The sequence below is a fragment of the Lipotes vexillifer genome, unplaced genomic scaffold, assembly GCF_000442215.2.
Source record: "Lipotes vexillifer unplaced genomic scaffold, Lipotes_vexillifer_v1.1 scaffold770, whole genome shotgun sequence".
Lineage (NCBI taxonomy): Eukaryota > Metazoa > Chordata > Mammalia > Artiodactyla > Lipotidae > Lipotes > Lipotes vexillifer.
Window position 1 is genome coordinate 90,675 of NW_006798803.1, and position 17,969 is coordinate 108,643.

General features: G+C 33.7%; 1 protein-coding gene across 1 annotated transcript in view; it reads right to left on the minus strand.

The window, feature by feature from the left end:
• The window catches only part of LOC103090211 (glycine receptor subunit alpha-3), a 164,206-nt gene that overhangs the window by 56,722 nt on the left and 89,515 nt on the right, over window positions 1–17,969 (minus strand). The window contains 1 exon segment of the mRNA XM_007471116.1: window positions 5,505–5,728. Within this exon segment, the coding sequence (XP_007471178.1) occupies window positions 5,505–5,728 (224 nt within the window).

Genomic DNA, 17,969 nt, shown 5'->3' on the forward strand with positions numbered 1-17,969 from the left:
GTTACATCAACTCTTTTTCTTTATCTCCTTTCTAGCCCCCATTTTCTTATTTATTTATTTAGGCTGTGCCAGGTCTTAGTTGCGGCATGTGGGCTTCTTAGTTGCGGCACGCATGCAGGATCTAGTTCCCCAACCAGGGATCGAACCCAGGCGCCCTGCATTGGAAGTGTGGAGTCTTGCACACTGGACCACCAGGGAAGTCCCCTAGACCCCATTTTCTGAAGTTCTACCTGCCTCGAATTTCTAAAAGTTTGAGGATATTATTTTCTTCCTTTTGCATTCCCCCACTTTGGCTTAGGTTTTGGTTATCTCTGTGAAGTCAGTTTTCACAAGTGCATTCATTTTCAAGTTTCCTAAAATATCTTGTCATCACTCATCTGTCACTGTTTTCTTTCCCATTACTTTCATCTTCCTGTGTGTTAATGTCATTTCATTCCTTATTCAGTTTATTTCTTTGTTTTTAATAAGGCTTTAAGAAGGAAGTACATCAGCCATAAAAAGGAAAGAAATTGGGTCATTTGTAGAGATGTGGATGGACACAGAGAGGGTCATACAGAGTGAAGTAAGTCAGAAAGAGAAAAGCAAATATCGTATATTAATGCATATATGTGGAATCTAGAAAAATGGTATAGGTGATCTTAGTTGCAAAGCAGAAATAGAGACACAGACGCAGAGAACAAATGTATGGATACCAAGGGGGAAAGGGGTGGGTGGGGTGGGAGGAATTGGGAGACTGGGATTGACACATATCCATTATTGATACTATGTATAAAATGGACAACTGATGGGAATATACTGCATAGCACAGGGAACTCACCTAGTGCACTGTGGTAACCTAAATGGGAGGGAAGTTCAAAAGGGAGGGGATATCTGTATGTGTACGGCTGATACATTTTGTTGTGCAGTGGAGGCTAACACAACATTGTAAAGCAACCTTACTCCAATAAAAATTAATTTAAAAAAATAATTAGAAAAACATTTTAAAAGGAGGAAAGAGATTTCAAAAAGTATAATTACAAATTATACTGTCTCCAGATGATTATCAATTGAAGTAAATTGGCCTCCTAATGGTAGTTCAAGTAATCACAGATTAAGCTAAAATGCTGTCACCAAGGTGCTAGGAAATATGAAGAATTTTAAGGCAAAGAAAATGAAGATATAAACATGTACAAAAAAAAAAAGAAGGAAGTAGTGAGAAATGGATAAGTTCAATAAGTCAGGTTTGCCAGGATATTTTGCTTCTTTCTTTGAACAGGCAGGAAAGCAGATCTCTCATGAAACATCACAGATGCTCCATTTGTAAACTGAACAAGATTTTTTTTTCCTAGCACAACTTTTGTTAACAAAGAAACTGTTTGCCATTTGAAAATTTCAAAGTCCTGTGAGATTTCCAAAAACAACTCACAAAAAAATGAATTTAGTCTTTGATCATGTGAGCCAGGATAGAGCAAACAAAAACCAGGGGCCATGAGACATCATCAGTTTCATCCGAACTCATACTGAAAGACGAAAAATGCAATTCTGAATTATTCTATAACTTTTCTCAAAATATTAGAAGAAATGTGGGAAATTCATAATGGATGGCACCATTTTCCAAGTCCAATGACTTGATATAAACAACTAAATAGCCATAATCATATAGGATACAATAGAATACACACACACATTGTATTTCAATTCTATCAATGGAAATCTTCTACACATTATTATTTTGCAGAATGATTATTTCATGCTACCTGGTGATATATTCTTGCAACCTATGACACCCAAAATCTGTCTGAAATGAAAAGGTACCTTACAATTAAAAATAAATTATACCTTTCACAAAGTTAATTTTCAAATTAGCAGGAAAAGAGGTAAATTTGCTTTGTTTACACCTGGCATGGATCCCCTGATAGCCACCAGAAATTCACATCACAGAGGAGTCAAGGGTCGTGACTTCAGGTTAAAACCCTCTGTCGCTTAAAACATATGTATTTAATTCATAAGTAATATATAACTCTTACTGAAAAAGTCAAACAATATTAACTTACATATAGTGAAATCTATAGTTCATCTTTATTTCTACCCAAGTTTTACAGCTCATTTCCACAACTGGTTATTCTCAACCAATTGTGGGCATCCTTCTGCACTTCTTGTATGGAATTAGATATACGTGTATCTTTCCATACACTTTGAGGCTTAAATATATAGAATGTTTTAAACAAAAAGAAGCATGAAACATTTCTAACCTTAAAGATATTTTGGAGGCTTTTTCTTATGAATACATTTAGGTCTATCTCACGCAGGGTACTTCTTGATGTTGGGCTATCATTGTGTTCTGTCTTGTTCTCATTTGTGAATATATAGGGTCTTTTCTTTTGTTGCTATTTCAGTGGTGCAGCGGGCATCTTTGTAAATGTGTCTTGTGTACACGTGAACACATAAGTAATGTAAATTCCTAGAAGCAGAATTGTTGAGTTGAAGGATAAGTGTATTTTATATTTTTATATATACTAAGAAATCATCTTCCCAAACAGTTAATTTCAAGTCATATGCCTACAAAAGGGTATTACATCTTGTTAATTTCTGCCAATATGTTTATAAAAAATGTTTTATTATTTATTTTTCATTTTCCCTTACATCAATGTTATAATTTTTGCTTCAACTGTCAAATATAATTTAGAAAACTTAAGAGGAGAAGAAAAGTCTATTATATTTGCTCATATTTCTGATGACAGTTTCCTTTCTTCCTTCTTGACGTTCCAACACTTCTTCTTTTATTATTTCCTTTCTGTTTAGAAAACTTCCTTTAGCTATACTTTCAGGGGAGGTCTACTTGTGACAAATTCTCTTAGTTTTCCTTTATCCAAGAAGGTCTCAAATTCCCCTTCATTCCTGAAGGATGTTTTCACTGGGCACAAGATTCTAGGATGACAATTCCTTTCTTTCAGCACTTGAACAATACGTGTCACTTCTTTCTGGTTTTTATCATTTCTGATGAGAAATTTTTTTCATTTCAATTATTTTTCCCCTATAGATAAGCTGTTGTTATTCTCTGGATGTTTTCAGGATTTTTATTTAGTTTTCAGAAGTTTGTATACGATGTGACTTGGTATGAATATCTTTGGGATTTAATTCAATATCTCGAACCTGCAGGTTTATGCCTTTTGCAAAATTTATGCAAGTTTCAGTCATTAATTCCTCTAGTATTTTTTGTAGCTCTATACCCTATTCTCCCTCTCCATCTGATTGTTAGACTTTTGTTATACTGCCAGAGGTCCCTGAGGCTCTGTCCTCCCCTGGCCCCCAATCTATCATTTCTCTGTTGTTCAGAGTGGGTAATTTTTTTTACTATTCTTAGAGTTCACTGAATCTTTGTCCTCTCCATTTTTCTACTGAGCCCATCCACTAGGTTTTTATTTTAATTATTGTATTTTTCAGTCATAAAATTTTTATTTGGTTCCACTTTATACCTTCTATTTCTTTGCTGAGGCTTTCTATTTTTTTTTTATTGCTTTCAAGCATATCTGTAAGTGTTCACTGAATCATTTTCGTCATGGCCATTTTAACGTCTGTCAATAATTTTAACAACCTCATCATCTTCTTGTTGGCATCTGTTGATTGTCTTCTTTCATTCAGTTTCAGGACTTTCCGGTTCTTTGTATGGTGAATGATATTTGGTTGAAGCCTAGACATGTTTATAATATTTTATGAGACTCTGGATCTTATTTAAACTTTCTGTTTGCACTGGTTTTCTCTGACACTGCTCTGTCAGGACAAGGGGGTGTGGGTGCTACCTTATTCCTTCCAGGTAGAGGTAGAAGTCCAGTTCATATCCCAGTCTAAGATTTATAAAGAAAAAATTATCCCACGAATTCACTTCCATGTTGTTTCTTGGGTTCCAAGGTCCTTACTCAGTCAATGTTATTATGACTACCATTGGGAGTCTCCCCAAGTTTGTGATATACATTGTGTCTAGGGTTTTCAGTTGTACTTGGCAGAAGAAATAGGGAAAAGTATATCTGCTCCATCTTCCCACTATCTTTTGATACTTATGGTTTTTAGTAATTTTCCAAAAAGGTTCAAAATTCTCTTGCTTAGACCTAGGATTCATCACTAAGCTATTCATTCATATGGGAGCACAGGGCTTAATTAGTGAATGAGACCTGAAATCTTCCTTTATGTATTATGCAACAATTAATGATTCAGGATTATATTAACACATATTAGCTAGTTTTCAGAAATCTGATGAAAGTGTCAATTCACAATAGAGTGATGTCACCTTGTCATTCTTAGGAAATGATAAATGTATTGAAAGGAAATTTGTTCACATGGAATAGAAAAATATGCAAAACAGATACAATATACTGGGATAAAGACATTAGCATTATTTACAAAACCACTTTGTAGAAAAATGTTTTCAAAATCACTAAGCTACTAAGATTAAATTTTCATTCCTGTTATTTCTATTTTATACTATTACCTGGCAAAAATAGCAACTATCCCTGATATTGAGCAGATGAACTCAAAATCAAATATACCCATTCCTGATGAGAAGAAAAGTTAACAAAAGGGAAAATAGGTAAAATCTAAGGAATTACTATTCAGGCTACAGCTCCAATATTAAGTTTACCTTGATACCTTTAAAACATGTTACTGGTGATACAAATATTTTTGAAGCAGTTGCCTATTACAATAAATAGAGCATATTGTCTCTTCTAAGAAATATGACATGAATTCTGGTCCTAACTTCCTGGTTTTTTTTTAAATTGAACTAAGTGATAAAAATAATTATGGAAAATTTAAGATAACCATTTTATTTTAGAATGTTTAGAATAGTTTTCAGATGGCACACAAGTCATCAAGTAGATTAGTGTAGCTATTTATTGAATTTATACCTGTTTGCTATTAAATGAACAGCTCAAGCTGAATGAGTTCTAAAATTCAACTGTCAAGAAATGTTACTTTTTGTGTTTATATTTTGGTATTATTGTTATGTTTTGATATTAGCTTTAAAAGGCTACATGGTCTTCTGAGAAATGTATAATAAATAACTAAAATGTAAATAAGATCTTTTTCTAAAGGATGACCACAGAAGCTCTAGGACATCTTAAAAAATACATACACCTGATAAATAATTTATGGGAAATGAATCCCAGACAAGAAAACTTAAATATTTCTTCACGTATAAATATTTAAAGGAAGTATGCATACATAAAAATACAATCACAACATATGATTCAGGCTACGTTCAATTTGCCTTTAAACCACCCACTAACTTGGCTGATGTAAGAACCTGGGCCATTTGTTAAAAAAGTGGATTTCCAAGAGTTACTCATATAGTTCCTGGATCTGGAACTTGCTGTCTTATTGTTGATTAAATATATTTGGGAAATGGTATAGTGGGAACTTAAGTGGAACAATGAAAGCACTTACTCAAAAATTTTAAAATACTCACTAAAAACTAAAAAAAACCTGCTACTCTGTTTCACTGAAATCAGGGATTTAAGCCTATGGCTCACCTTATTGAATAAAGAACATTCCCATTCTTGAAAATTCTTAACAATTTGTTGTCTGTAGTAACTTCATGAAAGTTGGCTCCCTTTTCATTGGCAAAGAACAAATCAGGTTTCCAAATGGAGTCCAACATGGAAGGGTCTAGGTCTAAGGAGTCATCAGGATATTCACTATATGCAAGTCGAGGATCATTCCATTTCTGACGAAGAAATATATTCACTCTGTAATCCTGTGACAAAAGAAAGAAAGGGTGAAAAAAGCCTGGTTTAAAATATTTACACTTGTATGTGTTAGTCTTTGGGCTTCTCTGAATTATAGCAAAAGGCACTGACATCCTTGTGAGCTTTCCATACCCCTCAATCCTCACTTGTTACCACCAAGAGTCTTCTAGTTCTGAGGATTTGCCCAGGTTTTTTGTGATCTATATGCCTCCAAAGAAAAGGCCACAGAAGAGCACAACTTTATCATGCTTGTATTTTGCTGTTCCATTAAAATTTTACTCTCCTGGCTTGTTAGAATAAAATATTGGATTGCTATTAAACACTCAGAATAAAATATTTTTGGATTTGCATTTATTTTCTAGAACCATTTCTTTTAGTAGGTATCCATTAGCATCCAGAATGCATTTAGTGAAATTTTCTTGAAAGCTGTCTATTTTCTAAAAACGAATTATGTACTTCTTTACAATAAAGGCACATTTTCTCATCTTTAGTATAATATGTAAGTTCTATGAAATTGGTGATTTGGTAAAAATAAAAGGCGGTTTTCAAATAAGGGATGAAACCTTTTGCTAGGTGTCCCATGTGTTTTCCAAAGTGACAAATCCTTTAAGATTTGACTTAAGAGATTTCCCAATTAGACCCTTCACAATTAAGTTAAAAGAAGAACCAATGATTTCAAAGTCTTGCTCACGATTTCCAGACTAATGTATAGAGTGACAAAGATTGACAGCTATGTGTATGCGTGGTATTTGTACACAGTATATGAGTATAATTACTATGTATGACTTTACAAATACAATTTCCCCCTTAGACTTCTGAAACGAGCAAACAAATATGCAGACTTCATTATAAGTATAAGTGAACATTTTAAGAAAGCTTCATTTCCACAAAAAATAGCCAGGGCTGGAGACATTCAGAGAAACTGAGTATCAGTTTTTGTCTATTTTTTTATTCCTTGAATACCAAATTACCAGTAGTCAGAATACAGTGACCAAGCAATCACAAAGAATGCTTCCGTAATATCAGACCCGTAGATTGGTTATCTTGCAAGGAGGTCAGATTCAGAGTTTGTAGTGAATGTTACAAATGTATATATGGCCTTGATCATTAGTTGTGCGCTGAGATCCCTGTCTTCCAACTGTAACTAAGGTTACATACCAGATAGTATTTTTTCTGCTTGCTAGGTGCCCCATGTATTTTCCAAAGTGACAATGGAGCAGAGGTCACTTCAGCTTTCTACCACAAAGCTCACGATAATGTGGAAATCTCACCAGCCTCGAGGATCTGCAGAACTTATAAACGGGGATACATGAACAAGCTTCTACCAGCCAAGGACGGGTCATCCTCTCCCAGACTAGGGTTCAGAGCCCCAAGAAGCACAGCTCCATGACTGGTGGCCAGTTCCTGCATCCCTCGCTGTCCTGTAATCTGTGCTTCCACCCTAACTACCACCAAACACATTTAGTCCAATGATTGGACTAAAGTCAGTTTCTCTCTGCCTGACCTCTAGGGAGGACTAAAGCAAGACAAGTTACGATACTTGACAGGAAAAATAACTGACTCGTAAAGAATTTCCTTTTGGACTGATTCTTAAGACATATTTTTAAAGATGAAGTATTTTTATGCTGTAACGAAGTTATTGATTGAGAACACTCTGTGATGCTAAAATAAAAAGTCCTTTTAAGCTGTAGTCTATGTGATAAAATTTGGTAGACTCTCCCCATCTTTATGTGATTGGTTTACTGATAAACTTTATAGACACAGTCTCAGATCTTCCAGGAACGCTTTTTGCTCCAAGAATGAGCTGAAAAAAGACATCAATTAGCCTTCAGTTTCTGTTTCTAAATCACACAAGGAAAATATCAACTGTCATCTGTCACCAAGGCCGAATGTTATCCTGTATCCATTGTGCTCTTTTTGTGAATAACCAGGACTATCTTTGTTTACTAACATGTTGAGGTCTTTGGTTTAGAGCCAAGGTTCAAAGCAAAACTGAAAAATGACCATTTCCTGAAAACCCAGAAACTTAGGTTTCAACAGTCCTCACAATTTGGGTTTTGACCTGCAAATGAACATTGTAATGGGAAGCTTCCCTATCAAACAAATTCAGCTTTTCAAAAATAAACTTTTAAGCTCACCTCCTCATAGCCAATGTATCCCATCTGTGCTCAGCAACCGATTATATTATTTCTGAATCCTGATCATAAGTGAAAATGTGCAAAGAAAAGGATATATAAAACATTCAAATAATACCACTCTAAAAGAAGTCCTTGTAACTCAAGTTGAAATAGCTTGCTTATAATAAGAGACCATGGACCAAAGAAGAAAAGAGCTTTGCAAAACAGAGACAAATGGATGTGTATGCAGCATATGAAAAAAAATGTCAAGTGGACTTACTAAAGCCAGTTTAAAAATTCAGTCATTCCTTGGACATACTTAAAGACTAAGTGTTTTTGTTTGTTTGTTTGTTTTGGGGGGAGGTTTCTGTTTTATTCACTCATTTATTTATTTATTTATTATTTTTATTAACAGTGTTGTGTCAGTTTCAGGTGTAAGTGTTTTATTAAAGGAATCTTCCCTGTTCGCCCTGGCTATGCTTCTATAAGGGTGAAAATGTAGAAAGCTTATATGTGAGTAAAAAAAGAAGACAATAATAAATATGAGATAATACATCATGAGAATGAAATCAATATTTGTATCTCACATTTCTAAAATCTACCCATGTATTGAATTCATTCATAAATCTTATAAGGCAGCTGAACTGACATTTACGTGTATGGAATCATTATATTTTAGGACAGAGACATTAATGATTCTTTTTCCCTAGAAACTTCTTTTGTAGTAATATACATTTTTGCAAACCCTTCAGAAGTTAATTTTATTTTTTCATCATTTTGCATGTTACACAATTAATGAGTTATTTTAAATGTTATATAAGTGTATTATTAATCTTGTACAACAGTGATAGAAATGTAATCATTATTTCATAATATAGAAAGACTAATTTTGACATTTTGGAAATCAAATTTTATTATTATTATTAGAATAGAGTGTATCATGCTATTCTAATCACTTTAAATTAATTGTGTAGGAAAATATTTTGTTGACCAAGTAAAATTATATATCATGTTTGGATTCGAAAATAAGTATCCATTAATATGTGGTTTAAATTCCATCTGTATGTCACATAGTAAATAACAGAACCACACTACATTTTCTGACCTAGTATTTGAAATTCTTACATTATGAGGTACAAATAAATAATAATTCTATTAGGCGAATATTATAATGATTATAATATTATAATATACCAGGCTCAGAAGTAAGTCTTCTTGGGATCAAATGTCAGCTCTCACAGTGAATAGCTTTCTAATCTCCCTGCACCTTGTTTGTTCAACTGTGAAATAGGGATGGTTATAACAGCACATCCTCTGATAGAGTTCTTGTGAACATTGGATTGATCCACATAAAGTACTTAGAACCACACTCATTAAATGTTAGACCCCCCAAATTAGAAGCCATATTAGATAGAAATTTGCTTGCATTTTCTGTTTCTAAATTAGTTTTGAAGTACTAGGGGCATTTTGATTTGAATCTGGGATAGTTGAATTTGCCATAGAAGAATATGGGACAGATAACTGTAATGTTGAAATTTGGTGAATAATATCTTTGAAAATTTGCAGAACTATTATGATAAGCTTATCGTTGACTTCTGTATTTCAACATTTCTGTATTTTTATATTTTGTCTTTAATCAATTGCCCCTCCTCCCTCTTTATATATAAACATACATACATATACATATTAAATTTGTTTGAGCATATAAGGCCCTTTTCCCTCATAGCAAATTCAGCTGTTCACATTTCACTTTGGGTCAGCTGTTATACTAGGTGCTTCATGGGTTACTTCTACTATTCTCATAGCAAATCTGTGAGGCAGGTGTGATTATTATGTGTGCTTAGCTTCACAGATGTGGAGAAAGGAACAAAGACACATTAAGTAACTTCAATGGGATTACAGAGCTAAATAAATGAAAGAGCTATAATCCAGCCCACAAGTTCTGATTTCAGGGTTTTAACGATATACTGACTGCATAATACACTGCCACTCATGATTGCCTTGTATGCAAACCAAACATTTTATAAACTAACACAGATTCTGGTTTATGTGGTTTATGGTGGGGTCTTTTGGTAAGGAATTTGGGGATTTACTGATCAACATGCTCGCTGATGGGAAACTGCAAGCACTAAAACTAAGTGTTCCCAGATTAAATCGAATTGTTGCCACATTGTCATTTGTCCTTAGGGGTACCCTGGTGGGAGACCAAAATTAGTAGAGAGCACAACCCTATGTATCAGCTAAAATGACATATAGAATATTATTGTCATCTTTTGCCTTACAGGGAAGCATAGGATTGCTAGAAATGAACTGAAATGACCAATTAGAAAAAAAGTAGAATCACCTAAAGTTAACAAAGAAAGTTAAGTACTTCTCTTTTCTTTGGTTCATAATTCAGTTAATTTTTAAATTCATTAGTGTTTTCAGGCAATTTCTAATCCAGTAGCTAAGCCTACCCCCAACCCCTTCCCCCTTCGTTTTCTCCCTGCCTCCTCACTCCCTCATTTCTGCACTTTTCTGCCCTTCCCTCTCCTTCCTTCTCTATTCCTTTCTGTTTCTGTGTCTCTGTCTCCCTCTCTTTCCCCCCTTCACTCACACACCTGCGCAGCACTCCTGCCCCCTCTGCCTCTTTAAAACCTGCTGCCAAATTATTATTTTGTTGTTGTGGGCAGGCGTTTTTACATTGTATTGTTACAGATCAAAGGAAATATATATCTACAATGCCGCCACTGTTGATACCTTAATACCTTTGTTTTCTTTTCTTCCTACACATTTTCACACAGTTGAAATTTATCATACCTGCTCTATGCATCCTTCATTTCACTTAATGTATTTTATGCATTTCCTGGTAATCCTCTTAATCATCATTCCAGTGGCTATATGATGCACTTTTCTTACACAAATACTTTTTCATGTGATTGAAAAGGGTCTAGTGCATATGGAATTACGCAATTTGTGAAAAACTGAAATGTGTTCATTTATTTTCAATAACCAAATATATTTTTTTGCTTTATGTCTCAATAAATCTGAGCAAGAATTAGGAGTATAAAGTATTTCTAAACAAGAATGTGCCAGGCATCTAATCAGAAGGTAATATGTCTAAAACAAGACTCTTTGAAAATGGCATTGTAAAAATAATCATCACAAAATAGCACAACAATAACCACCAAGTACAGTATTTTTTCTGGACCACTTGAATGCTTTCTAGTTGATTGTAAAAATTTTCATCTAAAATGGGGTTTGTAGTGGTAATTATCACTGCCTCTCTTATTTATAATTTGATTTAATGAGAATGGTTTTATGAATTCAACATTCAGTATCCTAATTAATCTTTTGAAAAAGATGCTCTTTCCCAGGTTAAAGAATTCAGTTTCTACCCCTATTTTTAAAGTTGTTGATGATACTGTTGAAGCTATTGTTAGGAAGTGGTACTTAACCTTATTAAATTATTGGAAATTTATTTGAGAGTCATGTGATTTTTAACTTGATATAAATTTTGCCCCAGTATATCATTAATCATTTACTGTCTGTAAAAAGTAAGATGTGAATACCTAATGGTATATACATATATCGGAACACATGTATATTGAAAAGTTGAGATAGATTATATTTTTTTAGCTAAAAACTCAACAGAATTTATTCAAATATTAAAAGATCAATATTCTCAAAGTTATTTAGCATTATGCAGCAAATGCTTATTTTACCATATATTGCCAACCTGGAATTTAGTTTAGTGTTGATAATACAATAGTGAAAGATAATCTCTGCTCTCCAATTGCTCACTATATTGTAGAAGATAGCCTGTAAACAGATATTTTTTTTCACATTATAATTGCTATGTTGGAGGCATGTACAGCAATCTAGGAAAACACAAAGAAGGGCTAGCTAATAGGGACCAAGGTGGAGTGGTTGGGGAAGACTTCCTGAGGAAAATCGAATTGGGCTTCGTTTTCAAAATGAAATAAAATTTAGCTGGGCAAACATTGGGGCCATAATAAAACGTGTCCTGTAAAATATTGGACAGAAAATCCAGTAACCACTAGATTTTTGTATGATTAACATAGGAATTTGGCTGTATCTTAATTATTATAATTTATATGTATAAATATAAATATATATATATATATATATATATATATATATATACACACACACACACACACACATATATGGGGCCCTATGACTGAAAATTATTTTCTGGATGAAGGTACAAACTATATATACTTCTTAAAAGTATTGCTGTCTTACAAGACAAGAAGAGGATTCTTCAAAGACAAAAAGAGTAACAAAAATAAGAGTGAGCTAAAGCCAAAGGAATGATAAACACAAATGCCTAAACTGGGAGACTGAGCCTTGGGCCACCACAAGGTAGAAAAACAGAACTTGTGACTGAGGATTAATTAATTAGACCCTCAATATTATCATAGATTAGGTTCAAACAAATATGAGCTCATAACAATGACAATATTTTAACTAAAGACAAAAGAAACCAGACATGAGCAGACATGGACTTCAATGGAAATACCAGATCAAGAATAGGAAATAAACATGTAAAATGTATTTAAAGAAATAAAAGATAAAGTTGATAATAGGAAGCTAAAATACCAGAGATAGTTTTTAAATAATCAAATAGAATAATAAATGAAATGAAAATATAATTATTGAAATTAAAAGTTTAATGAATATGTAAAAGCATATAAGAATCAGTTGAAATGAGAATTGAACAGAATGTACAGCTAAAGAAATATCCCAGATTAAAATAGTGGGAGAAAGGGAGAAAGAAAAAGTTTTTAAAAGTTGAGTCTTTAAGGATAAAATGGAAAAACCTGAAGTAATCTGCATCTAATTAGGATCCAAGAAGGATGAATTAGAGTAGAGAAAGCCCATAGTCAGAGAAAATGACAAGGATTTTCAGAACAAACATAAGGAACTAATGCTCAGATTCAGAGAAAAAATATATCAATAAAGGTATGTAAAAATAAGTTTATATGAAGACATTATATGAAAACTGCAGAATAGCAAAGGAAAAGAAAACACCTTTTTAAAAAATCACCTTTCTATTGTCAAATAATATTTCATTGTGTGGAATATCACATTTCATTTATTCATTCATCAAAAAGGAATGGAGTACTGACACATGCTACAACATGAATGAAATATTACACTAAAGAGGCCAGTTACAAAAGACCATGTATTATATGATTCCATTTATAGAAAATGTCCACATCAGACAAACCTATGGAGACAGAAAGTAGATTCCTAGTTGAGGGGAAGCAGGGAGTGACATGGATGTTAGGGAGTGATAAATGTCCAAAAATATTTGTGATGATGGTTGCGCAACTGTGTGAATATTCTAAAAATCATTTAATTATAGACTTTAGTTAGATTAATTGTATGGTATGTGTACAGTAAGTACTTATCACCTATACTGGAAAATACTTAGACTGGCAGCAGACTTCTCAACATCAATAATGAAATTCACAATATAATGGGTCAATTTACTCAAAATACTAAGAGAAAATTACAGTGAACTCTGAATAGTGTACTCAGTAATATAATCTTTCAAAACTGAAGATGAAAGAAAGTCATTAAAGAAAAATACACAGCTTAATCTTGAACATTTATAAAGTGGACTTCTAATCAATTTACTTCAGAAAGACAGGAAAAAAAAAAAAAAGCCACAGAATCCTGTTCCGAAATGCAAACAGAAATGATGAGAGGGCCTTCCCTGGTGGCGCAGGGGTTGAGAGTCCGCCTGCCAATGCAGGGAACACAGGTTCGTGCGCGAGTCCGGGAAGATCCCACATGCCGCGTAGCGGCTAGGCCCGTGAGCCATGGCCACTGAGCCTGCGCGTCCAGAGCCTGTGCTCCGCAACGGGAGAGGCCACAACAGTGAGAGGCCCGCGTACCGCAAAACAAACAAGCAAACAAAAAAAACCCACAAAGAAATGATGAGAAACTGATTAAAGTGGATATAAATTGAACTAGTCTTCCTCTATATAAAAATGTTGCTATGAATGCATAATTTATGGGGTTTAAATGAACTGAAAGATTGGAAAGACAATATCATATACTAAGACTAAAATCGTATGTAGAAATACATCCAAAATATGTTAAAGACTTTTATGCAGAACATTTTATAATTTCTTGACAGCATAAGTACTTAAATGGAGAGAGATGCCATCATTATACAAAAAAGATTAAATATTATAAAGGGAGCAACTGTTTCCAAATTAGTTGTTAGATTTAGTGCAATTTTTGTCAAAGTCCAACAAATTTTTTGAGGAAATTGACAAGCGAATCTTTAATATATATTTATATCAATCACACAAATTATAAGCTTCAGGAATAGCCAAGCCATGTTTATAAAAGAAGAACAAAAGTAGAGTGACTTCCTGTAATAGATACTTAAAATGACTAAAATGCTGTAAGACATTATGATATTGGTGCAAAGATAAACTGACCAATGGGACAAAATGAAGAGTCTGAAAACAACCCTTATTTGATATATAAAGGAAGTAGTTTGCAGATTAGCGTTGGGTTATTTTCTGGATGAAGGTACAAACTATATATACTTCTTAAAAGTATTGCTGTCTTACAAGACAAGAAGAGGATTCTTCAAAGACAAAAAGAGTAACAAAAATAAGAGTGAGCTAAAGCCAAAGGAATGATAAACACAAATGCCTAAACTGGGAGACTGAGCCTTGGGCCACCACAAGGTAGAAAAACAGAACTTGTGACTGAGGATTAATTAATTAGACCCTCAATATTATCATAGATTAGGTTCAAACAAATATGAGCTCATAACAATGACAATATTTTAACTAAAGACAAAAGAAACCAGACATGAGCAGACATGGACTTCAATGGAAATACCAGATCAAGAATAGGAAATAAACATGTAAAATGTATTTAAAGAAATAAAAGATAAAGTTGATAATAGGAAGCTAAAATACCAGAGATAGTTTTTAAATAATCAAATAGAATAATAAATGAAATGAAAATATAATTATTGAAATTAAAAGTTTAATGAATATGTAAAAGCATATAAGAATCAGTTGAAATGAGAATTGAACAGAATGTACAGCTAAAGAAATATCCCAGATTAAAATAGTGGGAGAAAGGGAGAAAGAAAAAGTTTTTAAAAGTTGAGTCTTTAAGGATAAAATGGAAAAACCTGAAGTAATCTGCATCTAATTAGGATCCAAGAAGGATGAATTAGAGTAGAGAAAGCCCATAGTCAGAGAAAATGACAAGGATTTTCAGAACAAACATAAGGAACTAATGCTCAGATTCAGAGAAAAAATATATCAATAAAGGTATGTAAAAATAAGTTTATATGAAGACATTATATGAAAACTGCAGAATAGCAAAGGAAAAGAAAACACCTTTTTAAAAAATCACCTTTCTATTGTCAAATAATATTTCATTGTGTGGAATATCACATTTCATTTATTCATTCATCAAAAAGGAATGGAGTACTGACACATGCTACAACATGAATGAAATATTACACTAAAGAGGCCAGTTACAAAAGACCATGTATTATATGATTCCATTTATAGAAAATGTCCACATCAGACAAACCTATGGAGACAGAAAGTAGATTCCTAGTTGAGGGGAAGCAGGGAGTGACATGGATGTTAGGGAGTGATAAATGTCCAAAAATATTTGTGATGATGGTTGCGCAACTGTGTGAATATTCTAAAAATCATTTAATTATAGACTTTAGTTAGATTAATTGTATGGTATGTGTACAGTAAGTACTTATCACCTATACTGGAAAATACTTAGACTGGCAGCAGACTTCTCAACATCAATAATGAAATTCACAATATAATGGGTCAATTTACTCAAAATACTAAGAGAAAATTACAGTGAACTCTGAATAGTGTACTCAGTAATATAATCTTTCAAAACTGAAGATGAAAGAAAGTCATTAAAGAAAAATACACAGCTTAATCTTGAACATTTATAAAGTGGACTTCTAATCAATTTACTTCAGAAAGACAGGAAAAAAAAAAAAAAGCCACAGAATCCTGTTCCGAAATGCAAACAGAAATGATGAGAGGGCCTTCCCTGGTGGCGCAGGGGTTGAGAGTCCGCCTGCCAATGCAGGGAACACAGGTTCGTGCGCGAGTCCGGGAAGATCCCACATGCCGCGTAGCGGCTAGGCCCGTGAGCCATGGCCACTGAGCCTGCGCGTCCAGAGCCTGTGCTCCGCAACGGGAGAGGCCACAACAGTGAGAGGCCCGCGTACCGCAAAACAAACAAGCAAACAAAAAAAACCCACAAAGAAATGATGAGAAACTGATTAAAGTGGATATAAATTGAACTAGTCTTCCTCTATATAAAAATGTTGCTATGAATGCATAATTTATGGGGTTTAAATGAACTGAAAGATTGGAAAGACAATATCATATACTAAGACTAAAATCGTATGTAGAAATACATCCAAAATATGTTAAAGACTTTTATGCAGAACATTTTATAATTTCTTGACAGCATAAGTACTTAAATGGAGAGAGATGCCATCATTATACAAAAAAGATTAAATATTATAAAGGGAGCAACTGTTTCCAAATTAGTTGTTAGATTTAGTGCAATTTTTGTCAAAGTCCAACAAATTTTTTGAGGAAATTGACAAGCGAATCTTTAATATATATTTATATCAATCACACAAATTATAAGCTTCAGGAATAGCCAAGCCATGTTTATAAAAGAAGAACAAAAGTAGAGTGACTTCCTGTAATAGATACTTAAAATGACTAAAATGCTGTAAGACATTATGATATTGGTGCAAAGATAAACTGACCAATGGGACAAAATGAAGAGTCTGAAAACAACCCTTATTTGATATATAAAGGAAGTAGTTTGCAGATTAGCGTTGGGTGCTTAATAAATGTTTCTGTATATGACAAAAAGTTCACATTCTATCCCAATGTGACACCACTCAAGAAAGCAAGTTTGGGTAAAAGTTCAAGTATAATAGTAAAATTTTTTAAAATAGAAGATATAGCAGAGTATTCTATGGCCTTGAGGTAGGGTAGATTCTTTAATAAATTCTATGATGTCAAAATTAAGAAATTCTATTCATCAACAGGCCACTTAAGGAAAATGGAAAAACAAACCACAGTGGAAAAAGATATCTGCCACACAGGTATAACTGGCAATTGGCTACTGCCAGACTATAAAAAATCTCATACCAATGGATGAGAAAAAGACAAAAAACTGAGTAGAATATAGTCAGAAGAAGACATGTTTCACTGGGCAGAGACCACAAATGTCCAACAAATATGTGAAAAAATGTTCAAACTCACTGGTAAACAAAGATGTGCTAATTAAGATATTGAGTACCATTTTATACCCACTGGGTTATTAAAAATAAGAAGTTTGATGATACGCAATTTGGCAAGGATATGGAGCAAAATGATAGCTTATATACTGCAGCTGAAAATAGAAAAAGTGGGAAAAATTGACATTGTATTATAAATTTGATATGTGAATACTCAAGATACAAAAATTTTAGTTCTGGGCTTCCCTGGTGGCACAGTGGTTGAGCGTCCGCCTGCCGATGCAGGGGATACGGGTTCGTGCCCCAGTCCGGGAAGATCCCACATGCCGCGGAGCGCCTGGGCCCATGAGCCATGGCCGCTGAGCCTGCGCGTCCGGAGCCTGTGCTCCGCAACGGGAGAGGCCACAACAGTGAGAGGCCCGTGTACCGCAAAAAAAAAAAAAAAAAAAAAAATTTTTAGTTCTAAGTATAAATCTTAAAGAAACCCTTCCACATGTGCACCAGGTGACATATACAAAATATTTATAGCAGCACCATTAGTGATAGTGAAAAACAAAAGCAAAACAAAACAAAGACTGGAACCAATCCAAACATTCATTGGCGGGAAAATGTATAATAAATTATGTCAACAAAATCAGATACCAAATAGCTGTGAAAATGAATTAATACTACTATTTGCAATGAGGATAAATCTTAGAAATGTTAAATTTAGTAAAAAAAAAAAGCATCAAAGATATGTTATAGCACCATTTTCATAAAATTCAAAACCAAGCAATCCCTCTCTCTCTCTCTCTCTCTCTCTCTTTCTCATTATCTGTCTATCTATTTCTCTTTCCC